The sequence below is a fragment of the Cinclus cinclus genome, chromosome 4 (genome assembly GCF_963662255.1).
Source record: "Cinclus cinclus chromosome 4, bCinCin1.1, whole genome shotgun sequence".
NCBI lineage: Eukaryota > Metazoa > Chordata > Aves > Passeriformes > Cinclidae > Cinclus > Cinclus cinclus.
In genome coordinates, this window is record NC_085049.1 from 66534506 (window position 1) to 66559836 (window position 25331).

At 67.1% G+C, this 25331-nt stretch overlaps 3 protein-coding genes across 4 annotated transcripts; all 3 read right to left on the reverse strand.

The window, feature by feature from the left end:
• Positions 1 to 1007: 1007 nt before the first annotated feature.
• Positions 1008 to 8767, reverse strand: RBM28 (RNA binding motif protein 28). 2 transcript variants are annotated; one of them, XM_062491495.1, is made up of 17 exons: positions 8640 to 8767; positions 7754 to 8007; positions 7332 to 7407; positions 7150 to 7242; positions 6519 to 6593; positions 6093 to 6383; positions 5577 to 5643; positions 5385 to 5494; positions 5006 to 5079; positions 4424 to 4562; positions 3824 to 3888; positions 3571 to 3735; positions 3043 to 3177; positions 2396 to 2470; positions 2052 to 2293; positions 1685 to 1781; positions 1008 to 1352 (listed from the first exon to the last, which is right to left on the reverse strand). In XM_062491495.1, the coding sequence occupies exons 1-17, from the start codon at positions 8764 to 8766 to the stop codon at positions 1221 to 1223; spliced, it is 2217 nt and encodes a 738-aa protein (XP_062347479.1). In that variant the 5' UTR covers position 8767; the 3' UTR covers positions 1008 to 1220. The 2 variants fall into 2 exon arrangements, with proteins under 2 accessions (XP_062347479.1, XP_062347478.1); XM_062491494.1 differs by having other exon boundaries at positions 5577 to 5646.
• A 99-nt stretch (positions 8768 to 8866) lies between these two features.
• PRRT4 (proline rich transmembrane protein 4) lies at positions 8867 to 13677 on the reverse strand. The gene is made up of 10 exons (XM_062492578.1): positions 13131 to 13677; positions 12947 to 13039; positions 11080 to 12440; positions 10166 to 10239; positions 9839 to 9937; positions 9611 to 9749; positions 9347 to 9431; positions 9244 to 9248; positions 8928 to 9006; positions 8867 to 8880 (listed from the first exon to the last, which is right to left on the reverse strand). Exons 1-10 carry the CDS (start codon positions 13675 to 13677, stop codon positions 8867 to 8869), a joined length of 2496 nt encoding a protein of 831 aa, XP_062348562.1.
• A 3084-nt stretch (positions 13678 to 16761) lies between these two features.
• Positions 16762 to 24390, reverse strand: IMPDH1 (inosine monophosphate dehydrogenase 1). Its single transcript, XM_062491496.1, is given in 17 exon segments — positions 16762 to 16862; positions 17056 to 17072; positions 17494 to 17577; positions 17664 to 17807; positions 17883 to 18027; positions 18305 to 18448; positions 18745 to 18840; positions 19208 to 19298; positions 19802 to 20001; positions 20538 to 20625; positions 21064 to 21270; positions 21697 to 21771; positions 22077 to 22178; positions 22515 to 22563; positions 23036 to 23131; positions 24169 to 24249; positions 24251 to 24390. Coding segments are annotated over 17 exon segments (1860 nt in total).
• Positions 24391 to 25331: the final 941 nt, after the last annotated feature.

Genomic DNA, 25331 nt, shown 5'->3' on the forward strand with positions numbered 1-25331 from the left:
TCACCGGGATCGCCTCAGGACCCCACAGACAGGACCGGCACCTCGCTGGGGACACCACGAGTGTCCCCAGGCACCGGAGCCACCCCAGCTGCTGCCGGCACTTTTTTTTAAAATACTATTGCTATTATTACTGTTATTATTATCACTGTTATTTTTAATTTATTTAATTTAAAGCCCCTTTTCCAGCAGCCCCACTCGTGTCTCTGATGAATCCGGGGACAAGGGGGCACCTGGGCACAAGGGATCCCTCAAGACATGGGGGCACCTGGGGACAAGGGACACCCCAAGGGCACGGGAGCACCCGGGGACAAGGGCCTGTGAGGCTCCCCCAGGCCCGGGGGTGACACAGGGACACGGCCCCGGTGACTCAGTGGCAGTTGATGACTCGCTGGTGGCTTTGCCATACTTCCTGGCTTCCCCTGGCCTGGTGTGACCCTGGCACCTCCCGGGTGGGGACATAGCGGGAGGAAAGGGGAAAAGGGATGGGGACACAAGGAGAGAGGAACGAGGGGGACAAAGGGGACAGGGCTGGTGGGACAAGACTGGGTAACGGGAGCGCAGGGACACGGGGGTGTCACACAGGGGTGTCACATCACACACAGTGTGACGGCCAGTGCCACTCTCGGTGTCCCCTCAGTGCTGGCCTGGCCCCTTCCCGGAGCCCCCGCCCTCACCTTTCCCACGGTAGGGACATCCTGGCAGAGGGTGGCCGCGGGGCAGGGCGACCTCTGGGGCACGTCCCTCATGGCCCGAGGCCACCCGAGCCCCGTGGCCACCGGCCATGGCCACATGGGGTCACCCCATGGCCACCGCGACTCAGCCTGGACCAGAGGAGGTTGGGGAGGGGTGACCCATGGAACCCGAAACTCACGGGACCCCGCCAAGCCCCCTGGTCCCTGGGGATCCCCACCACCCTTCCCTGGGGCCCCTTGCCCCCCCCTCCCAGGGAAAATGCTTTGGGGTCCCCAAGCTGGGGGGCAACACCAAGAGACCAAATTTTCTTCAAAAACCCCATTTTTATTAAAACCTACAGAGCCATGGGGCAGGGGGGGAATACCCCCAAATCCCAGGGGGGGCGGGGGGGACCCAAGGGTCTCAACCCCCCCCAATCCCTCACAGACCTCATGGGGGGGCAGCACCCCAAAACTCCCCTGTAATGTTTGGGACCCCCGGCATCCCCAGGGGGTTTTTTTTGGGATGTCAGGGGGTTTGTGGGTGTCTCAGCTCTCGAACCACTTGCTCCTCCGAGCTGTGGGGGGGTTGGTCCCCAAAATCTTCCTCTTGTACCTCTCCACCAGCTCCTGGAACCGTGCCTCGGCTCCCCCGGGGCTCCCCCGGCGCCGCTGCTGGCTCTGGGGGGACAGAGGGGTCAGAGGGCCCCAAAATCCCTGGTGTGAGGGGGCAACACTGGGGGGACAGGGGGTGAGAGCACCCCAAAATCCCCTGGTGTGGGGGGCAACATGAGTATGAGAAAGCCCCAAAAACATCAGAGCTGGGGGGTAACACTGGGGGGGCAGAGGGGTGAGAGGGCCCCAAAACCCCCTGATGTGGGGGGCAACACCAGAAGGGACAGAGGGGTCAGAGGGCCCCAAAATCCCCAGGGCTGGGGGGGTAATACTGGGGAGGCAACCAAGCATTAGGGGTGGCCAATTCAAGGGTCTGACCCCAAACATCAAACCCCTACCTGGTGGGGAGGCAGCCGGAGCTTCTCTCGCCGCTGAGAGCCCTTGGGGGCTTTGGATGGCTTGGGGGGGTGCTGAGCCTTCCCCTTGTCCCGTTTCCTGTGGGAAAAGGAGAATTTGTGGAAGGGGAAGAGTGGCGGGGTCGGGGGGGAACAGAGATGCCCAGGGAGGCAAAAGGGAGGGAAATGGGGTGGGAAAAGGGGGGGGGAAGAAGAAGAAAAGGGAAGGGTAAAAGAGGAGGGAAAAGGGGAGGGGAAGAGGGAAATAAAGGGGGGAAATGAAACAAGGGAAACAGGATGAAAACAGAGGGTAAAAGAGGAGAAGGGGAGAAAAGGGGGATCAAGGGTGGGGGCACAGGGCCCCCCTCACCTGATTTTGGGGCCGTGGTGTGAGGGCACTGCCAGCACCTTGGTGCGGGGAGCACCAGGAGCCCCCCTGTGCCCCGGGCCCTGCGTGCAGAACCCGGCCCAAGGGGTCCCGGGGGGGGTCCCCGGGGGCGCCCTGGGGGGGCCCTGCGGACCCCCTGAGCCTGTGGGGGGGGCTGGGTGCCCCTGGGAGGGGTCCAGGGGAGGCTCTGGGAGTCCTGCCTTGACCTTGGCCCTGGCTTTGGCCTGTGGGAAAAGTGGGGGAGTAAAGTGCTGGGGGGCAGTGCTGGGGGGTCCCCCCAAGGGGGGGAACAAAGAGGGGTTCAGGGCCTACCCCCCGCCCCGTACCAGGCCCCGCTGGATCCGCTGCTCCCGCAGCCGCAGCTTCCGCCGGTCCTCGAGCGCAAACTCCACAATTGGGCGCTGGGGGGGGGGCACCGTGGGCACCCCAAAAACCATGGGGGAGACCCCAAAATACCCCAAACACCAGGGGGCACCCCAAAAGTTCCATAACACCGGGAAGCACCCTGGAATCCCCTCAAGTACCCAGAGGGACACCCCAAAACCAAGAGCATGCTTCTAAAGCTCCCAAAACAATGTGGGAGAGGACACCCCGACACCCCAAAGTTGTGGGGTATCCTGAAACACCCCCCGAGCACTGGGGAGGTGCTCAAAACCCACGGGGAGACCCCAAAACCCCGCCAGAACCCCACGACACCCCAATACAACGAGGGCACCCCAAAACCCAGGGGAAACTCCAGAAACCTCCCTGAGAAATTGGGGGGGGTGGTTTAACCCTGAACACCCCAAAAACCCTGGGGCACCCTAAAATACCCAGGGAACCCCAAACCACCAGGACAGCCCCCAGAAACCCATGGGACATCCCAAAACTCCCAGAGGGTCCCAGGAAATCCGAGGGGAACCCCGGAATGCTGGGGGCAGCTCCGGGGCTTGGAAATGGGGTCACCCAATGTTTTTGGGGTGCTCCCACTGACCTTGTGGGCTCCGAAGAGCTCAGGGTTGTTGTTGAGGCGCCGCAGGGCACCCAGGGCCTCCTCGTGCTCCCCAAACTCCACAAAGGCGAACCCCAAAGATTGGCCCTGGCCCCGCAGCTCCCGCATCACCCGGCACTGGGGGAGAGATGGAGTCACCCCAGAATCATCCCCTGGGCCACCCCAAAACCCACCGAGGGCACCCTGAACCCCCCCGCAGCTCCCACATCACCTGGCACCCCCAAAACATCCCTTAGGTCACACCAAAACCCAGCCAGTGCATCCCAAATTCCCCTCAGGTCACTCCAAAGCCCCCGACACACCCCTGGGGAACCCCAACATCCCCTAGGGGACACAGGAGGGACACTGGTCACAGAGGGGACAGAGAGCGACATAGAGAGAACACAGAGGGGACCCCTCTACCTCCCCTTGCACCCCGAACCCAACCTGCGAGGGAACCCCAACTCCCCTAGGGAGCACGAGGGGGACACAAGGTGACACAGTGACATGGGGGGACCCCAGCACCCCCACCTCTATAATTCGGGGTGCTGCTCCTCCCGGGGCCCTCAGGACCCCCCTGAGCAGAGCCCGCAGCCGGGCCGTGTCCAGAGCCTTGGGCAGGTTGTGCAGACACAGCCGTGTCCGGGACACCCCAATGTTGGGGTCCTGCAGCCGCCGCCGCTTCAGCTCCTCGAACTGGGGGGAGATGGGGGGTCAGTACAGGGGGGGACACCCCCAAATTCCCTCCCTGCGATCCTGGGCAGTCACACTCACACACACTCACCCGCACTCGCTTGGCCATGTCCGAGTCGCTGACACCCTCGGCAGCGCGGGAGCCCGGGCGGATGGCTAGGATGAAATTGTGGGGTCAGGGGATGTTGGGGGGGTCAGAGGGGTTTGGGGGAATGGGAGAGTCTGGGCAGATGGTTGGGAATGGGAATTGGGGGGGTTCAGGTTAATGTGGGGAGTCAGGAGGGTTTGGGGGAATGGAAGAGCCCGAGTGGATGGCTGGGAATGGGGAATTGGGGGGGTCAGGGGAGTTTGGGGGCTCAGGGGATTTGGGGGAATGGGAGAGCCCGAGTGGATGGCTGGGAATGGGGAATTGGGGGGGTCAGGGGAGACTGGGGGCTCAGGGGATTTGGAAGAATGGGAGAGCCCAGGTGGATGGCTGGGATGGAATTGGCGGGGGGCGGTCAGGGGAATCTGGGGTGGGTTCAGGGGCGTTTGGGGGAATGGGAGAGCCCAGGAAGATGGCTGGGATGGAAGTGGGGGGATGATTTGGGGGTCAAAGGAAAACAGGAGTTGAGGGTCCAGGAGAATGGGGAGGTTGGGGGGGCTCAGGGAGGGTTGGGGGTGTGGGGGGTACTGGGTCCCCCAGACTCACCCCCCTCACGGGCCAGGTAAAGGTTCCTGGTGCCGCTTCGGGGCCGGGTCCCCCCCAGACCCTGGAGTCCCTGGGCCTGCTCCCGGCTCAGGGCGGGGTCCACGCGCAGCAACCGCCCCCCCACACGGAGCCCCCCGCCCTGGGAGCAACGGGGTCAGGTACCACAGACACCCCCAAAACATCCTGACCCCCTCCCAAAACCACAGCGCCCCCCAAACACCTCCCAAACACCCCCACCCCAAACTCCCCCCCCTGCCAAAACCCCAAACTGCCCCCAAAACCTGCCAGGACCCCAAAACCCCCTCAGAATCCCCCAAACCCTGCCCAATCCTACCAAAACCCTGCCCAAAACCCCCTTGAACTCTCCCAAAAACTCCCACTCTGCCAAAACCCCAAACTGCCCCCAAAACGTTCCAGGAGCCCAAAACCCCTAAATCCCCTCAATCCCTCCCAGATCCCCTCAGGTTCTCCCAAACCCTGCCCCAATACCCCCCAACCCCCATCAGGAGCTGCTCCAGAGGAACCCCAGGAGCCCTGATGCCCCCGGGGGGGACCCTGGTGTAGCCCACAGTCCCTCCTCACCTCAGGCCCCTCTTGAGCAGCCTCAAGGCATTTCTGGGCCCCCTCGATGGTCTTGAACTGGGCAAAGGCACAGCCTGTGGGGGCCAAGGGGGGTTGGGGGGGAGCCCCCAGGGGAGAGAGAACCCCACCAGTGTGAGAGCCAGCCCCCAAGCGAGAAACACCCCCCCAAATATGTGATGCCCCCAAAACCTGAGAAACTCTCACCTCCAAGTCCCAGAGCCCCCCTAGACACCCCTGAACCTTCTGGAACACCTCCCAAAGTCTCCCCCCCACCTCTGGGGTGCAGCCCCCACCCAGATCCCTCCCCCATTTTCGGGGGTGCCAGTGTGGGGAAGCAGCACCCGGCGCCCCCAAGGCTCCCCCCCAGCCCCTGTCCCACCTTTGGGGGTCCCAGTGTGGGGGTGCAGCACCAGCCGGACATAGGAGACTCCTCCAAACTGGCTCAGGGTCTCTTCCAGCTCCTCCTCCTCTGTGTCGAATGAGAGGTTCCTGGGGGGAGCCAGGCAGGCTCAGGGGAGATCCCAGGGGTGCCCCCCAGGGCAGGGTTGGGGTCCCCCAGCCCCCCACTCACCGGATGAACACTGTCCTGCCCTCGCCCACATCCGACAGGTGCTGCTGGCGCTTCCTGGGGGGCTCCTCTGCTATAAGGGTGGGGGAATCGTTTGGGGCACTTGGAAGCCCGCAGAGCACCCCTAGACTCCTAGACACACCTCCAAACCCCACAGGGGCACCCCCAGACAGCCAGAATCTCCCCCAGACTCCATGGAAGAACCCCCAGAACCCCAGAAATGTCCCCACACCCCACAGAAGTATCCCCAGACCCCCAGAAATGCCCCCGTCCCCTGGAAGACCCCTCATCCTGCCCTAAACCCCTCCTCAAACCTCCCCAGACCCCTCTGTACCTTTCCCACAGACTCCCCAAAAAAACCCTCAGCCCCCCCAGGAGCCCCCCGAGCACACAAAAGCCCCCCCAGATTCTGTCAAAGCCTTCCCAGACCCTACAGAAGATCCCTCCCTTCCCTGAAGCCCCCAGTCCCCCATGCTCCCCCAGCCCCAGCCATACCCCCCGTGCCAGAACACAACAAACCTTCCTCATCCTCCTCATCTTCCTCCTGTTGTACTTCATCTTCTTCCTCAGCTTCCTCTCTCTTCTTTTTTTTCCTGTGACCAGCTCTGACCTCTGATGCTCCTTTTGGGGCCTGCCAGTGGGGCTGGGCAGCTTCTTCCTCCTCTTCCTCATCTTTTTCTTCCTCCTCTTCTTCTTCCTCCAATTCCTCTTCTTCATCCTCCTCTTCCTCCCCTCCCCCTTCCCCTTCCTCTCCTTGCTCTTCCTCCTCCTCCTCTTTTTCCTGTTTTTCCTTCCCTTTCTGTTCCCCCTCTGTAAGTACAGGGGGTGGGGGGGGGGAGAGTCACAGTCAGTCCCTGCCCACCTCTGCCCCCCCAGATCTCTGGGGCAGGCCCAGCCCCTCACACAGGGTGGGGGGGGATTTGGGGGGCAGTTTGGGGATCTCACCAGGAGTCTTTGGGGGTCCTTGTGTCCCCTGGTACTTGTCCTTGGCCACAGCCCAATCCACAGCCAGTGGTCGCCCTAGGGAGAGTCACAGTGGGAGTCAGAGCCCCAAACATCCCCCCTGCCATGTGTCACTTCCTCAGAGACCCCCCTCATCCCCCCAATTTCCCCAACACCCCAACGCCCCCAGGCACCCCCCAATACCCCCAGACCCCCCCCCAGACCTCCCTAGCTCTGACGGCTCCCACCCACTGCCCCTCATCTCCATTCCTCTCCCAAACTCTGATCTCCCCCTTGTGTGGAGAACCCACAGCATCCTCAACCTCCCGGGGATCTCTTGCTTAATCCCAGGACTCCCTGGAGCCCCCAAATCTCAGAGCTGAGACCCACTGAGCCCTCCTTTGGACCCCAAATATCCCCCAAAACCTGCAGCCGAGTGCCATTGAGCCCCACAGGACCCCCTCAGGCCCCACAAACCTCACAGCTGGGCCCCAGTGGGCCTCAACACGCCCTCCAGGACCCCCCAAACCTCACAGCTGAACACTGTTGAGCCCCCCCAGGACCTCCCCAGCCCCCCCAACCTTGCAGCTGGGTGCCATTGAGCCCCCCCATGCTCTCCAGGACGCCCCCAAACCTCGCAGCTGGGCCCCGTTGAGTCTCCTCAGTGCCGCAGCTGCTTCCCGGAGATTCTGGAGCTGGACGAAGGCGAAGCCCCTCAGGTTCCCATCTGCAAGAGCCCACCCCCAAGACTGAATCCTTGGCCTGGGGGGGTGTGGGGGCACCTCGGGGGACTCAGGGGGGCTCTGGGGGTCTCACCAGGCTTCCGGGGTAGGTTCAGCTCCAGGACAGGGCCAAATGGGGTGAAGAGAGCCCGGAGCTCATCCTCGGAGCACTGGGGGGAATGGGAGGAGTCAGGGGGGTTTGGGGTATGGGGGAGGAGTCGGGGGGGGGGGGAGAGGGGACTGGACATGAGGAACAGCAAAGGTTTGTGGGTCCTGGGGACTTCAGGGCTGCTAGGGAGGTGCCTCGGGAGGATTGGGATCACTGCGGGGGGTCTAGGGGGAACTGGGGGGGGGGGGGTCCTGGGGAGGGGAAAGAGCTGGGAGAATCCCTGGGAGGTTCTGGGGGAACTCCCCGGGGAATAGGGATCCCCTGGGAGGCTGAAGGGCTTTGGGGGGTGTCCCTCGGGAGGTCAGCGGTTCCCTCAGTGGGGTCCCAGGGTGGTGCCCCCTCATCACCTGGAAGCTGAGGTTACGCAGGATCAGCCGCGCCTTGCGGGAGGGGCCCCGCGGCTTCTTGGGCCGGGGGGCGGTCGGGGGTGGCTCCTGGTCTTTGTCCTTGTTCTTGTCCCTGCCCTCGGGCCGGGGCCGCGGCCGGGCCAGGGTCACCCCTAGGCGCCGCCCCCCCAGCTCGGGCGGCTCCCGCAGCGCCCGCCCTGCGTCCTCGGCCAAAGAGAAGGTCACGTAGCCGAACCCACGGCATTGCGGGGAGCCTGAAAGGGCCAGGGGGGCGGTGGGGGGGCGGTGAGGGGCCGGACCCCCCCCCCACCCCAGACCCGCACGGACCGGACACAGCCTTCCCAGACCCGCCCAGGACCCCCCAAACCAGCCCTGCCCCGAGACCCCGACTACGGCAACTGCTGAGTGCCCCCGTCCTGGTCCACCCAGTCCCTGCCCCCACATATTCCTGCTCCCAGACCCCGCCATCCCAGACCTCCCCCATGACCGCACCCCCTCCACGCCCCAGCCACCCCCAGCCCCCAATCCCAAATGTCACCCCCCCTTATAAGACCCTGCTCCCATTCCCCCCGGACTCCCCACATCGCAATCCAAGCCTCCCCCATTTCCCTCAGTCCCGCAAACTCCGACGTCGGACCCCCCCCCCACCCAGCTCCAAATCCCGCCGTACCCCCAGGCCCTCGCCCCCTCCGCTCCCAATCTCAGCCCCCAAGACGCCCAGGATCCAGTCCCAGCCCCCCATACTACATTTCCAGCTCCTGCAGCCCCTCAAGCCCCTGTCCCAGCCCTGCAGTCCCCCAGAGCTCGCTTCCACACCACTTCAGACACCGCCAAATCCTGGCCCCCGCTCTCCCCCACCCCCCCTCCCCCCACCCCCGGCGCGGACCCTTCTCGGTGACCACGAAGCAGCGGCGAACCGGCCCCAGGTGCCCGAAGAGCCTCTCCAGGAGGGCGGCCGTGGCGCCGGGAGGGAGGCCCCGCACCAGCACCGTGCGGGGCTCCGGCGCCGCCATCTTGGGACGCGGGGGATGCCGGGAGCGGGGCGGAGCGGCGCCCGGGGTAGGGCGCGCGGTTGGAACGCCCCCTGGTGGCTCGGAGGACCAAGGGGCAGGGTCACATCGGGGGTCCTGGGGCGGGGAACGGGGGGGAGTCAGAAGATATCGGGGGCTCCCACCCTGTGGGAAGGAGGTCGAGAGCCCCTTGAGGCACACCGTTCCAGGGACGGGGGCGCCTTCGCGGGTCCCGTATTGGAGCTGGGGGGGAGGGATGGTGGGGGTCAGAGGAGCTCGGGTGTCCTGCCCCAGGGCTGGGGATGCTCAGGGCTCCATCCGGGGATCCCAGGGGGTCACACACATCCTTCGCACGTGGCACTTTATTGGGTACACGGGGATGGGGAAATTGGAGGGGGTTGCGGCATGGGGGATTTTGTGGGGCCCCAGGTTCATCACCAGCATTTGGGGGTCTCGGGGACTTGGGGGACACTTTGTTACCCGTACTGGGGGGGAGGCACAGGGATCTGAGGGGCGTCTGGGGGCTCCCCAGACTGGCACCAGCACTTGAGGGGCTCAAGGACATGGGAGGGGCGTTTCTTACCCGTATTAGGGGGTCTCAGGGAGTTTGGGGGGGGGGGGGGCCATATTGGCACCAGCACCTCGGGGTCTCGGGGACTTGGGGTCAGCTGGGGAGGTCCCCCAGATTGGCACCAGCAGTTTGAGGGCTCAAGGCTTTGGGCGGGGCACTTCTTACCCGTATTTGGGGATCTCAAGGACTTGGGGGATCCCCAAGTCATTGTCAGCACTTCCGGGGCTCAGTTGGGGCGGGCAGCTTGTCACCCCTGTTTGGGGGGGGACTTGGAACCTTGGGTGGGGACCCCAGATTGTCACCAGCACTTGGAGGTCTCGAGGATATGGGGGGGCTCAGGTTGTCACCCCTGTTCGGGGGTCTTAAGGACTTGGAAGCGGCTTGCAGAGGGGGGGTCCCCAGGTCATTATCGGCACTTGGGGGGCTCAGGAACTTGGCGGGGGGGGTCCCCAGGTTGTCACCAGCACTTGGAGAGGACTAAGAAATTGGGGGGCAGATTGTTACCCGTATTTGGGGGTCTCGGGGAGCTGGGGGGGCACACTGGGCATCCTCAGATTGTCATCAACACTTGGGGTCTCGAGGACATGAGGGTGGGTCCCCGGCCTGTCACCCGTATTGAGAGGGGGGGGGGTGTCTAAGGGATCTGGGGTATTCCAGATTGCCGCCAGCACTTAGGGGTCTCAGGAATTTGGGGGTCCCGAAGTTGTCACCCTCATTTGGGAGTCTCAGGGATTTAGGGGGCGGCTGAAGGGATCCTGTGGGTCCCTGGCCGTGGGGCCTGGCCGGGGTCTTTCTGCTGCCCCGCGAGGGGGGGGTCACCCCGCACCCTACAAGTCTATGGCGTCACTGCCCGGGCTGCGGCCGTCCCCACCCCCGGGAGACGCGGGGTCTCCCCCGTCGGGGCTCTGGGGGGCCGGGGGGGGCCGGGGGCTCCCCTCTGCCCAGCTCTGGGACGGCCGCAGTGGGGGCGGCACTGCCCGAGGGGGACCCTGCGAGGGGGTGCTGGGGGTCGGGGCGCCCTGGAGCGAGGGGGCATCATCGGGACCACCCTCCCGAGCCCCACTGGAGGAGCCCCCGCAGGAGGCGGCGCGGGACGGCCCGGGGGGGCGGGGGGCGGTGGGGGGGCCGCGGCTGCCGGAGCTGCTGGGAACACCGGAGCCGGGGGTGCCAGTTGTGCCAGCTGTGCCAGAGGTGCCAGCTGTGCCAGGACCCCCTGTGCCAGGCGTTGCAGGGCCCTGTGCTCCAGGTGTTCCGGGTGTGCCGCTGGTGCTGGCGGTGCCCGGTACCCTTGTCCCAGAGGTGCCGGCGGTGCCAATTCCCGGTGTCACCGTTTTGCTGTCCCTGGCTGTGCCGTGGGTGCCGAGCTCTGTCCCGCTGGCTGTGCCGGCTGTACCAGGTTTGCTGGCTGTGCCAGGTGCTCCAGCTGTGCCAGGTGTGCCAGCTGCACCTGCTGTGCCAGGTGCTCCAGGTGTGCCAACTGTGCCAGGTGCTCCAGGTGTGCCAACTGTGCCAGGCACTCCAGGTGTGCCAACTGTGCCAGGCGCTCCAGCTGTGCCAGCTGCACCTGCTGTTCCAGGTGCTCCAGCTGTGCCGGCTGTACCAGGTGCGCCTGCTGTGCCAGGTGTTCCAGCTTTGCCAGCTGTGCCGGCTGTTCCAGGTTTGCCAGCTGTGCCAGGTTTTCCAGCTGTGTGAGGTTTGTCAGTCGCTCCAGCTGTTCCAGGTGTGTCAGCTGTGCCACCCCCCACCGTGCCAGCTCCGCCCGTTCCCGCTGCTCTAGCCGTGCCCACCCCCGGAATGGCGGTAGTGCCGCCCCCTGGTAAGGCGGTGGTGCTGGTGCCGATGTTCTCGGTATCCCTGGTATTCCCGCTGCTCCCGGCGTTGCTGATGACGCTGATCTCGGTGTTCCCGGTGCTCCCGGGGACACTGATCCCGTTGCTCTTGCTTTTCCCGCTACTCCCTGCCCTGCCCGGAGCAGCGAGCCCGGTGCTGCCGGTGCTTCCCGTGCCCCCGTGCCCCCCGATGCTGCCGTTCCCGGCGCGGAACATTCCCGGCGCTCCCAAGGCCTCGTCGATGGAGCGACGCAAGTCGATGGGGGAGGGGGGTCGGTACCCGGCCGTGGGGTCCCCGTCTACATCCAGGGGGGACTCGGGGGAACCCCCCGCCTCCTCCACCGCTCCCCGCCCTCCACCGCCGCCCTCGGGGGGCTCGGGGGGACCGTCGGTGGGGGCGCGGCCGCTCGGGGTGTCCGCGAACGCCAGCGCTGCCAGCGCGCCCCCCATGGCGACTTCAGCCAAGCGCGCGGCGAGTTGCAGCCCCCACCAGGCCCAGGGTCCCGGCGGGGGGGTCACCACCCACCCCCAGGCCTGCAGCGCCCCGAAAAGCTGCAGCCCCGCGCTCAGCGCCGCCCCCGCGGCCCCCACCAGCCGCGGGACCCCCACCCGCGCCCCCCCAAGCCCCCCGCGCTTGCCGCGCCCCGCGCAGCGCCGCAGCCCCCCCACCGCCAGCGCGGCCGCCAGAGCCGCGAACAGAGCCCGGGGCAGCAGCAGCAGCGCCGGAGGCCCCCCCAGAGCCGCCACCGCCCCTACGACCCCCAGGGCACCCCCCAGGTGCAGCACCCCCAGCGCCAGCAGTAGCGGCGCGCCCCGCGCGGGGGGGGCCAGAGCCAGCCCCCAGCCCAGGCACGGGAATGGCAGCTCGAACAGGGCTCGGGCCGCGGCGGGGGGCAGCCGCCCCTCCAGCTCGTAGGGGTCGAAGAACAGCGGGAAGGCGCGGGCAAACCCCGACACAGCCAGGAGCCCCCCCAGCAGCCGGGCCAGGGGCGGCCGCCCTCCCCCCAGCAGCAGCAGCACCCCCAGACCCCCCAGCAGCGCCAGCGCCGCCCCCACCCCATAGACGTGCCCCCCCCAGGCCGCTCCCCAGAGCGCCGCGGCCTCGGGCCACGGGGTGCCCAGCGGCAGGAAGTGGGGGGGCCAGGAAAAGGGGGGTGCGGGGGAGGCCCCGCCGGTGTCGGGCCCCCCCGAGTCGCAGGCGGATCCGGGGGTGCAGGCGGAGGCGGCTGCGGGGGGTGGCGCGGCCCCCCGGGAGGGCTGGCGGCCGGGGGAGAGGGCTGCGGGAGACGGGGGGATGGGGGTCAGCCGGGGAGGTGAGGGGGGCTCCCCACATCCTGGGGGCGCCCTGAACCCCCTCATTGCTCCTCCCAGCACCCCCCCCCGTGTCACCTAGCCCCCCCATCCTCCACAAGCCCCAGCACCCACGAACTCCCAGATTTGCCTGTTTCCCCAGGACCCCCAAACCCAAGGAACCCCCCAATTGCCTCCCACCTTCCCCCACTCGCCAGCATCCCCCAACCCACAGCCACCTCCCGTCCCCCAACTCTTTGCATACCCCCAGGCCCCTCCAAATCCCAGGACCCCTCCGTCCCTCCCAGACCCCCCCCACTTCAGGATGCTTCCAAATCCCAGGACGGACCCCCCCCCCCCCCCCCATTGCCCCGGACCTCCCCGTTTTCCCAGTCCCCCCCTTAAATGCAGGACGTTCCCATCCCCCCAGGATTCCCCCAGTTCCCAGACCTCCCCAAATCCCCAAGCCCCTCCAAATCCGCCGCCCCCCAACCTGGCTCCACGCCGCTCCCGGCCTCGTCCAGCTCCAGGGACGCGTTTCCCCCCTCGCCGTCGATCTTGGGGGCCACCGTGGGAAACAGGAACCCTGGGGGAAGGGGCACCGAGGTGTTGGGGGGTTCCTCAGGTCTGGGGGGCCCCCGGGGATGGAGGGGAGCTGGTCCACCCCCTGCACTCACCGGCGGCGCTGAGTCTGCCGGCCAGCTTCGAGAGGCCCGGCAGGAACCGGGGGCGGCCGGAGGGGCCCCCCAGGAGGGTAGTGGGGGGCACGGCCGCCCCCGAGCCGGCCAAGGGGGAATCCAGCCCCGCGGTCAGGTCGATGGCGATGTCCAGCTCCAGCTGCTTGTCCCGGGGGCGCCCCTGAGGGGGGGTCGTAACCCCGCGGCCAGGGGGGCCACCCCAGCCCCCCGCTTCCTCCGGGGGGCCGGCGGAGCCCTGCTCGTCGCCGGGGTCGGGCAGGGTGGGGGGCGCGGCGCTCCGGGGGGGCTCCGGAGGGGTGGGGGGCGCGGGGGGGCGAGGTCCTCCCTGACTTCGCACCTTGATCTTGAAGTTGAGGCCGAGGTTGAGGGACAGGACCGGGGATTCGCTGTGGGGCGCGGGGGGGCCCGGAGGGGTTCCGGGGGGGCTGCTGGGGGGCCGGGGGGCGGCGGCTGGGCCGGCCATCCAGAGCAGCGCCAGCAGCAGTCGGGGGGCGGCCGCCCCCCCCACGAGGGACATCAGGAACATCGGGAGCGGCTGCGGAGAGGGCGAGAGAGGCGTCACATCCCCGGTACCCCAGAGACCCTCCATGACACCCCATAGTCCCCCCCATGGCAACCCAGAACCTCCCCAGCCCCCGATACCAAGGGAGCATTCTGGAAGAGGGTGACACGAGAGCACCCCGGGGATAGGGACAGGGACAGGATGGGACAGGAGTGCCCAGGGGACGGGAGCACCTGGGTGAGGACAGGAGCGCTCCAAGAGAGGGGACAAGAGCATCCCGGGGGGGGGACACCGGAGCACCTGGGGACAGGAGCCCCGGGGGGGAACAGGACAGGACCTCCCTGGGGGGAGCACCCTGAGTTTGGGACAGGAGCACCTGTTGGGGGAGGACACAGGAGCAGCGCGGGTGCCGCGGTGCACTCGGGGACGGGGGGCACGCGGGGCCGGCCCCGCCGCGGGGGCGTGCGGAGGTGTCCCGCTCCCCAGAGCTCCCCCCTCCCGCTCCAGGTCCTTAATCGGGGTGACAGGGGCTGTCGCCGTAGGGTGGCATTGCGCCCGTCAGGGCGGCGGCGGCGTGGGGAGGACGGATGCGAAGTGACACGCGGGGACCGCGGCCCCCGCACAGGGACAGTCCCGCACTTCACCCGTCGGAACCTGTGCCACCCCGTGGCCCTGCCACCCCCGCACGGGACACTCCCGCACCCGCCACACCCTGGCCCTACCACCCCCGCACCCGCCAGCCCCAAGACCCCCACCGCGAGAAAAGGGGGTCCCCACGCCACGCCCCCCCCACGGTATCACCCTTGGGTCACAGCCACGCGCGCCCCGCACACCTGCCCCTCCCTGCTGTGCCGACGTGTGTGACAGGGACATTGCGGGGCGGCCTCACGGGCACAGCATGGCCCCCCCCCACACCTGTGCCCCCCACACCCACCTATGCCCCCCCCCCCCCGCCCTACACCTACCAGTGCCACCCCCCGCACTCTCCCCTGGCCCCCGCGCTCCCACGCACCCCCTTGGCCCCTCCGGGTTCTTCCCGCTCCCCCTCCGGCCCCCCCGCGCCCCCCACCCCCCCACGAGCGTGGGTGCCCGTGCGCACGTGTGCGCGCGCGTGACGGCGCGTGTGCGTGGGACAGCGCGCGGGAGGGGGGGGGGGTGGCTCGGAGCTCGCGAGTGTTTTGGGGGGGACACCCCAGAACCCCGGCTCGCCACCCCCGCCCCACCCTCCCCGCACCCCCAGGGCCACCCCCCCCTCGCCTCCAAACCCGCAAACCCGCTCCCCCAAACCCCCGGCGCCCCCAAAACCGGCTCACCTCTGCCCCCCGACAGCCGGGAGCCCACGGTATGCGCCCCTCAACCCCCCCGGCCACCCCAAATCCGGGCACGGCCCGGATTCCCAAACCCGGCACCCCCAAGCTCTCCCCAGCCCGCACCCCTCACCCCCGGCTCAGCAGCGCCCATCGCCTCCCCCAAGCGGGCTCTCCCCCGCATCCCGGGCACCCCCTGCATCCCCAAAATACCCCCGCCCCCCTCGCACCCACCGGCCTCGGCTGCGGCTCCAATCCCGGCCCGGCCCCGGCGGCGGCAGCGGCGGGAGGGGCGGGCCGAGCCCCCCCCCGCACTCCTCCTCCTCCTCCTCCTCCTCCTCCTCCTCCCACCCCCCGCGCCCCCCGGCCTCCCCCACGCCGGGACCGGGACCCGCGCGCCTCGGCAGGAGCGGGAGTCGCGCTTTGGGGGGGTGTCCCACATCTGGAGGGGTCCCACACTGGGGGAGGTGGGCTCGTGTTTGCGTTCACAAATTGGGGGGGGGGGGGGTCTCACATTTTGAAGGGGCCCCACGTTTGGAGGTCCCACGCTTGGAGGTCTCCCACATTATGGGGGATGTCTCACATTTGAAGGGGGTCTCAATTTTTGGGGGTCCTCCCGCATTTGGGAGTAGGGGAGGGGGTCCCACATTTGTCGAGGGGAATATCCGGCATGTGGGGGGTTGTCCCAAATTTTGGGGGGATATCCCACACTTGGGGGCGGGTCTCACTTCTGGGAAGTTGCCACAATATGGGGGGGGGTCCCATATTAGGGGGAAGGGGAGTCCCACTTCTGGAGGGTCCCAGGTGTGTCCCAGGCCAAGGTGTGCCAGGTGTGTCCCAACTTTTGTCGCATGTGCAACTTAAGCCACCCGTGTCATGTGTGTGCCACTGGTGTGACAGCATGTGCCACCCTCTGTCCCATGCGTGCCACCCGTGCCATGCGTGTGTCACCCGTGCCATGTGCATGCCAGCCTCTGTCATGCGTGCCACCCTGTGTCACAGCACGTGCTCCCCTGGTGCCACGCGTGTCCCCTGGTCCCGGTACCACCGGCAGGGACAGGGACACGCCAGGGCCAGGCTGGGGGACAGAACCATGGACAAGGGGAGGGTCGGGGACAGGGACAGGGCACAGCACCATGGACAGAGACAGGACCGAGGCCAGGGCCGAGGCCAGGACCGGGCACAGGGACGGGGACAGCCCAGGGTCAGGGCCGGGGAAAAGAGCAGGGACGGGGACAGGGATGGGGACAACCCAGGGACAGGGACAAGGAAGGCTCCGATGCTCCAAGACTTTATTCACCCTGGCCACAGCGAGTACAGGGTTCCCCCAGACCAAGACGCCACAGGTCGGTGGGGTCCTTGGGACACTGGAGGGTCCCTTGGACATTGTGGGGTCACCCCGGACACTGTGGGGTCCCCGGGACCCTGGTGAGGTCCCTGCAGTGCTGGGGGTTCCCTGGAGGCCTGGGGGACACAGCACTGCAAGATCCTCAGTGCCAGGGAGCGTTTGGGGATCCCCACGGGGTTTTTTGGGTACCTGCACCATTTTGGGGGGGTTGTGGTGTCCCTGCATCCCCCAGGCTGGAGAGGTCCCCGCAGCCTCGTGGTGCCCTGGGGACTTCTGGGGGGCTTGTGCGCTCCCATTTCTGAGGGCTCTGGGCATCCCCATCCCCTGTAGTGCCCCCGGGGGGATATGGGGGCTCCCCGCACCCCCAGTTCTGGAATGGTCTCCGAGGTCCCCACATGCCCTGTGCTCGGGGAGGTTTGGGGGTGTCCCCATGTCGGGGGTCCCAGGGCAGCATCAACAGCGTCGGTGTCGGGGGGCTGGGGGGGTCCCGGCAGGCTCTGGGCGGGGGGCAGCAGGCCGGGCAGACCCCTCTTCAGGGCAGCCCCCTCTGGGCACTGCAGTGACAGGGGGGAGGGAGTCAAAGGGGGGAAAGGGAGCCCCCAAACCCCAGATCCTGGCTGGGAGACTGGGGGAACCCCTGCCCCAGTCCCCCTGGCCTTCAGGGAGGGGATAAAGAGGGGTAAAGGGGGGGGTAAAGGGTTACCCCCTGAGCCTCCCCCAATCCCAGGGGGGTGACCTGGTACTTACGGGGCAGAACCGTAAAGCTGCAAGGGAGGGCAAGATGAGGGGGGGGTCAGGGGGGGGACAAGAACCCCGTACACCCCAATCCCCCATCTCCAACACTGGGGACACTGGGGGTACCCCCAGATCCAGTACTGAGACAACTGGGGGGCCTCCAAGTGGGATCTGAAGTCGTGCCTTCCTCAGCCCCCCCAAAATCTCCTCCAACCCCTCCCCAGCCCCCAAGGCCTCCTGAAACCCCCCCACCACCCCCCAAAACCTCCTGCAACCCCCCCCCAGCCCGCAAAACCTCCTCCAACCACTCAGCCACCCAAAATCTGCCCCCAACCCCCAACTTCCCCAACCCCCTCCAGCCCTCCAAAACCTCTCCAAAATCCCTCGCCCCTCCAAACCCCCCCACCTCCCCCAGGCTCCCCAAACCCCTCCAGCCCCGCCCCCACTCACGAGTGCAGCCCATGCACTCCCCCCTCGACCTGCGCCGCCACCGTCCTGCGCTCGAACTTCAGCTCCCCTGCGAACATCATAGCCCTGGGGGGCGGGGGGGGGATTTGTGGGGGCTTTGGGATCCCCCCAAACCTTCCCGGACACCACTCCCCCCTCGAGCCCGCACTGACCGGAGCGCCGAGAGGCTGCGGGCACCCAGGTCCTGGCAGCCATGCTGCAGCCCGGCCAGCAGGTACGGCACGAACTTGTGGATGGAGCCCTTGTCCTGCACCGAGCCTGACACACCCTGAGCCACCTTCACCGTGTCCCCCTCGCTGCGGGGGTGGCACAAAGGGGCTGGGGGAGCGGCTGACGGGCAGCACACCCCTGCCCCGGCCCCCCCCGGGTACCTGAAGTAGCGTTTCTGGCTGCCAGGACCCTGCTCCATGGCGTCCAGCGAGCCCATGCCACGGTACTGCTTCAGCCGTACGCCCTCTGAGAAAAAGAACTCGCCCGGGGCCTCTGTGGTAGCCGCCAGCAGCGACCCCATCATCACTGGGGAGGGGACAACCCGTCAAGGACATCCCCCGGCGGGGTAGGGGGTGTGGAACCCCCCGCCAGGATGGGCTGGGGACTGTGGGACCATCTCCAGTACGGGCTGGTGGATGTGGGGTACCCTGGGGGGCACCGAGGTGGGCTGGTGGCCATGAGATTCCCTCTGGGTGCCCCCTCTGCCCCCCCCCATCCCATCCCATCCCATCCCATCCCATCCCATCCCATCCCATCCCATCCCATCCCATCCCATCCCATCCCGTGCCCCCCTGCCCCTCACCGGTGGAGGCTCCCAGTGCCAGTGCCTTCACAGCGTGCCCAGGGCTGCGGATGCCACCATCAGCAATGACAGGGACACCGAAACGCCGCGCATACTCGGCCACACGGTACACAGCCGTGGCCTGGGCACGGCCACACGCCAGCACTGCCATAGGGACAAGGACAAGTCAGGGACACTGTGAGGGACACGGCTGTGGCTGGGCACGGTCACACACCAGCACTGCCATGGGGACGGGAACACCACCACAGGGACAGGGACAGTGGGTCAGGGACAGGGGCGTGAGGGACACAGCTGTGGCCTGAGCCTGGCCACGTGCCTGCACAGGGACAGGGGATCAGGGACAAGGACACTGCCATAGGTACAGGGACACAGCAAAGGGCAAAACGGAGACACTGCAGGGGTGTCTGGGGGTGCCAGGTGGGGTCAGGGGTGTCACCCACCCTCCTGGGTGATGCAGATGGAGCCGCTGCCCATCCCCACCCGCAGCGCGTCCACCCCGGCGTCGATCAGGTTCTTGGCCTGGGCTGCTGTCACCACTGCGGGGGACACCCCAAAATGGCACCCCGACACCACCCAGGGCGCCCCAAAATGGCACCCCAACACTGCCCAGGGCACCTTGAATCCCACCTCACCACTGCAGGGGACATCCCAAACATGGTACCCCCAAATAGAAGCCCAAAAGTGGTACCCCCAAATCCTACACCACTATGACAGTGGGGCACCTCAAAAATAGCCCCCAGAAATGGCACCCCAAATCCCACCTCACCACTGTGGGGGACACCCCAAATCCCACCCCCCCCCCATTTCCCCCACTCATCCCTGCTCCCCCAGGCTGCAGCCCTGGCAGTCCCCGTGTCCCCCCTGGGTTGGGGTCCCCGTGTACCAGCCGGGTTGGGGTCTCACCGTTGCCCCCCACCACCTGCAGCTCCGGGTACTTGGCCTTGATGTAGCGGATCATGCTGAGCTGGTACTGCGAGTTCCCCTGCGACGAGTCCTGAGAGCAGGTTTTGGGGTGCAGGGCAGGAGGTTGGGGTGCCGGGGGTGGGGGGGAAACGGGTTGGGGTTCAGTGAGCAAACCGCTCCTTTTTTGGGACACCCCCAACCCAGCACAAGCAGCTCCATCAGCTCCCTCCCCATCCCCAGCTCCCATCCCTTCCTTTTGGGGTGCCCCCACCCTATTTTTAGGGTCCCCCAGTGCACCCACCCACCTGCACCAGCGGCTCCACCCCCATCCCTCTTTCCCCTCCTTTGTATCCCTCCCTGGTTTTTGGAGTCTCCCATTTGTGGGGATCCCTGTTTCTGGGGCTCCACATTTTCGGGGTTCCCCACAGCAGCACTCTTTGGTCAGCTCTATCCCACCCCATTCCTCCACCCTATCCCCCCGCTTTTGGGGTGCTGACCCCTTTTCCACCCCTTCATCCCCTTCCTCCCCTACAGTCCTGCGGGTATTCCGAGCTCCCGGTTTTCGGGGTCCCCGCGGTTTTGGGGTGCACGCACCAGCACCACGAGGTCGGTGCCGGCCTGCACAAGCAGGTCCAGCCGATATTTGTCATCTTCGCGGGTGCCGATGGCCGCCCCGACCCGCAGCTGCTTCCGCCCATCCTTGGAGGCCGCCGGGTGCTCTCGGTTCTTCTTCAGGTCCGTGCGCGCCATCAGCGCCACCAGCTCATCACGGCTGTTGACGATGGGCAGCTTCCCTGCAGGGACAGAGCGGGGACAGCTCAGCCTGGCAGCCCCGGGACAGAGGGATACGGAGGGGGCTTGGGTACAGGGGACGTGGGAGGAATACCAAGTGCTCGGCACTGCCGGTCACCATCGGCGGCTTTCCTGGGGACACGGGGGAAATCCGTGGGGGGGCTGCAGGGACATGGAGGTAACCCCAGGAATGGGGGACACAGGGCTGACCCCAGGGGCAAGGAGGGGACCTGAAGGATGGGGCGGTGACAGCCACCAGCTCGTCAGTGCTGGTCACCAAGAGCAGCCCTGGGGACAGGACACAGCAGGGACAAGGTCACCAGGGGATGGGGGCGTGGGGGGAGAGGAACAGGGACAGGGAACATCCCCCCTGGGGTGCCCAGGGTGACACGGAGGTGCCCCCGAGTGGAGGTGACCCCTAGGGAGTGACACCTACTGTGGGGGTCCCTATTTGGTGACAGGGATGTGCCTCCAGGGGTGACAAGGGACTCAAGCAGTGTGACAGGGGACCCAGGGGGTGACGGGTGCCCCCCTGCACCTTTCTTGCTGCGCTGCAGGATCTCGTTGGCCTCCTTGAGGGTGACACCTGCTGGGGCCACCACCAGGTCCCTGCGCTTGGTCATCACCTGGGGACACAGGGACCTGCATGCCACTGGCACCGGCACAGGTGCTGCCACTAGCACTGTCTGGCACTGCCACCGTCACTGTCACCAGTACTGGCACTGTCATCTTCACTGCCACCATCACTGTCACCATCACTGTCTGTCACTGCCACATGCACTGGCACTGTCACAGGCACCAGCACAGGCACAGGCACTGTTAACTTCACTGTGTGTCACTGTCACCTTCACCGTCCCCTGCACTGGGGAGCACAGGGACACTGTGGGCAGCCCTCGCCCCTGCCACAGACCTCTCCATCCTCCAACCTCACATCCATCCCATCCCATCCCATCCCATCCCATCCCATCCCATCCCATCCCATCCCATCCCATCCCATCCCATCCCATCCCATCCCATCCCATCCCATCCCATCCCATCCCATCCCATCCCATCCCCACACCCACCTCGGCCAGGGGGGTGGCTCTGTCACTCTCCCGCAGGAAGTCGATGTCCCGGGAGGTGACAATGCCCTCGAGCCGCCCCCCCAGGCGCCCTGAGTGGGTGACAGGGACCCCCGAGAAGCCGAGCCGGGCCTTGGCATCCCACACATCTCCCACGGTGTGCGCTGGGCTCATCACCAGTGGCTCCGTGATGAAGCCCTGCTCGAACCGCTGGGGACACGGGTGGACAGGGTCACCCGGGGGGCATGGGGGACTTGTGGACACTGGGAAACAGTGTCACCAGGGTGGCACAGGAACACGAGGGACACGGCAGAACAGCGTCACTGGGGGAGCTCAGGGATATAGGGGAACAGTGTCACCTGGGGGGCACAGGGGGCTCAGGGGGACAGTGTTACCTGGAGGCACAGAGGGCATGGGGACACAGCAGGACAGTGTTACCCGGAGGCACAGGGGGCATGGGGACACCGGGGGGGACAGTGTCACCTGGGGGGCACAGGGGGGCGGCACTGCAACAGGGACCACCGAGGGGACTCCCAAAATGGGGTGCTGATGGCCACCACCGCTGGCCAGCACTGGCAGGGTCCCAGGGGACAGCGGGACTGGGGAGTCCTAGCATCAGGCACCCCCCTGGCTCACCTTGACCTTGCGCACCTCGCTGGCCTGGAACTCGGGGGTGCAGTTGTGGTGGATGATGCCGATGCCACCGTTCAGCTGAGGGGGCACGGGGGGCTGTGGGTTCCTGAGCTCCAGCTGGGTGGCAGAGCCGCCCCCCACATCCATATTCCCCCCCCCATTTGCCTTCACACCCCTTGGGGACTGTGCTCCCCCCCCTTCCCCAGCTCCCTGAGCACCCACAGGTGTCCCCCCAGTCTGACAGAGCTCAGTGATCCCCAGGATGGCTCCATCCATGTGGGTGCGCCCCCTCCCCCGGTGATAGCCCTGTCTACCCAGTGTCCCCTCAGTGTCCCCCCTCATAGACTGGCAATAGCCATGTCCCCCCCAGTGTCCCCACTCACAGCCATGGCGATGGCCATGTCCCCCTCCGTGACCGTATCCATGGGGGATGACACCAGGGGTGTCTTTAGGGTGATAGTTCGGGTCAGTGCTGACGTCAAGTCCTGCAGGAGTGGAGCACCCCTGAAATCCTGACCCCCCTTCAAGGGCCCCCCTGAGAAATGAGAGGGGCATCTGACTCCACCTGACCCTCCCCTGCCCTCCCAGCACCCCCAAAAACCCAGGAACCCATCCTCTAGGGTTAGGATTCCTTGAGCCCCCCATACCCCAAAACGTGCAGGGACCCCATGGGCATCCCCCAACCCCAAAATCACAGGGAGACCCAGGAGGGGGATGGAATCACCCCAGGGACAGGGCACAGGGGAGCACTGAGGGCGGCCCAAGCCGGGGAGTCACCCCGGTGGGGAGAGCACATGGGGGTTCTCAGGGAGGTCACTCACCACCTCATCAGCCGTGAAGTCGATGTAGCCAGGGAGGATGAGGAAGTCACTGTGGGGGACAAAGGGCTGGGACTCCACTGGCCCCCCCAAACTGACCGAGACCCACGGGGGGGAGGAGGGAACGAATGTTCCCCCTTGAGGGGGCACCCAAGGTGGGGAGAGGCACCGAGGGAGGGGGGATGTGTGAGCTGGGGGTGTCAGGGGTTCCTGGGGGCGTCTGGAGGGGTTTTGGGGGGCCTGGAGGGTTCTGAGGGATTGACAGGGGGGCTGGGTGGTTCTCGGGGGTGTGGCTTGGGAGTCCCTGGGGGGGTTCCTGGGGGATCTCTGGGGGGATTCCCTGGGGCTTCCTTGGGTAGAGGCTGGGGGGTGTTGAGATATCTTTGGGAGTTCAGGTAGCCCCAGGTAGGCATCAGGGTTGCCAGGTTGTGCCTGGGAGGGGGTCTGGAGGCTCCTGTGAGGGTCAGGTGGTGCTAGGGAGCGGGGGGAGGTCAGAGGGTTTTGGGGTCGGGGGTCACCCGCACTTGTAGGTGAGGCCGTCAGCGCAGGCAAAGAGCTGCTGGGCCGTGAGTCCATCCTCGGGCACGTACCCGGCCCCGCTGATCAGCTGCTGCGCCATGCTGGGGGGGAGGCTGGCACCGGGACCCGCACACCGGGACCCCCCGGATCCCCCAGAATACCCCTGGGATCCTGGACACACAGGGACCCCCCCCAGAACACGCCGGGAACTGCACACACCGGGACCCCCTAGAACATCCCCTGGACCCCCATTCACACCAGAAACCTCCCAGGGCTGGGACTCTCCATCCCCAGGGCTGGGACACCCACCCCCACCTGCACCGGGGCTGGCCGGGCCGAGCCGAATGGTGGTCCCGGTCCCGGGGGATCTTAGGGGGTTCCCTCTCCCGGAGGGGCAGATGCCGATGGGGGCTGTTCCTGAGGAGGTCATGGGGGGGGAGTCACTCTCTCGAGGGGAGTCCCCAAGGGGGGGGTCCCGGGGGTCCCCGTGGGGCTGTCCCGGTCCCAGGAGGGTCCCGCTCGTTACGCTCCCGCTGCGGCCACGGCACAGGGCGTGGCCTTGGGCGTGACCGTGGGTGTGGCAGTGGGCGTGCCTCCCCGAGGGAGGGACTGGCCGCCGCAGCCCTCCCCCTCCCAGCCTGCCCAGCGCCTCCCAACGCCGCGGGAGCGGCCCCAGCGCTCCCAGTAACCTCCGCCAGGGACCCCTCCCATCCCCGAGCGCTCCCGGTAACCTCCGCCAGGGACTCCCCCCATCCCCCTGCGCTCCCGGTAACCTCCGCCAGGCACCCCGCCATCCCCCAGCGCCCCCACTATAGGCCTTCCCGCACCTTCCAGCGCTCCCAGTAGCCCCTCCCGCATCCCCAGTAACCCCCGTACCCCCCCATTGCTGCCCCACATCCCCAGTAACCGCCAGGAACCCGCCCCTAGAAGCCTCTCAAACCCCAGTGCCGCCTCTCCACCTCCCAGTAACACCCCAAGCGTTCCCTCGCTGCTGCTCCTTCCCGCCCCAGTAACGCCCCAGTCCTCCCAGTGTCCCCCAGTACAGCCTTCCCTCCCCCATAGCCCCCCCAGTGCTGCTGCTCCCGCCCCAGCAGCGCCCCAGTCCCTCCCAGCAGACATCCCCACCTCCCCCCCGTACCTGGGCTCCCCCTCGCCCATGGCGCTGAGCGCCGCCGGGGGCGGGGCGCAGAGACCACGCCCCTGCCCCGCCTCTCTAGGGCCCCGCCCACCGCTGGCGTTTTAGGGACACCCCCGACCCCTGGGATTGGGGCAGCCCCCGGTTTTGGGCTTGGATGCGCCCCTCTTTCGGGTACCTCCCTGTTTTTTTTGGGGCGCAGTCCTTTATTTTGGGTGCTCCCATTTTTGGGGTGTATTGGTTTGGGTGTCCCCCTGCATGTGGGTGCCTCCCCCCCCTTTTTGGGGTGTGCCTCGCTGTTTTGAGTACCCCCTCTTTGGGGTGCGCTTCCTTTCTTTGGGAGAAATCCTCTATTTAAAATTTATTTATTTCTAGTTGGGGTGCTCCCCGCTTTTGTGTGCATCCTCCGATTTTGGGGTGCCTCCCCTTTGTGGGGGGGACACTCTCCCGTTGTGGGTGCACCTACCCATTGGGGTTCCCCTGCCGCGGGGGACTCTGGGGACAGCCCTCGCGTCCCGGGGCTGTTTGTGTGGCCACTAACGGGCCCCTGGGAAGGGGCGGCAAAACAGCCGCACCTGAGAGCGCCTGTGATCACCTCTATGTGCCCTGTGTGTGCCCTCTGCACACCTGTGTGAGCACCTGACATCACCTGTGATCCCCTGTGTGTGCCCCGTGTGCCCTGCCAGCACCTGCCCGCATGTCTCAGCGCTCCTGCCCGCCCCCTGCTGGTGGGGCACTCCCATACCGGCCCAGGGGGTAGCTGCCCCCCCCAAAATTGGGCGCTGTCTCCCCGGCAGAGCACCCCCCCCGCAGGCGGGGGAGGGGCAGATGCGCATCCCCCGGCCAAGACAGCCCTCCCCGCCGCCTCCAAAGTGACCCCCCCCCAGCACAGGGGGGGCAAGAAGAGCACAGGGGGGCAAGAAGAGCCCACCCGAGGCACCACCACGGCACGGACACCCCCACCCGAAGTCACGGACCTGCCCCCTGCGCTGTCCCGTCCCCGGCACTGACCCCCGGGACCCCCCCGGCTCTGAGCCCCCCATCACGGCTCTGCCCCCGCCCCCCCCCGGCACACCCAGAGCCCCCAGACCCCCCCGTGACACCCCCCCCCCCCCCCATTACCTGCCCGTCCCCCGTCCCGGGTGGGTCACCTCGCCCTCGGCGGG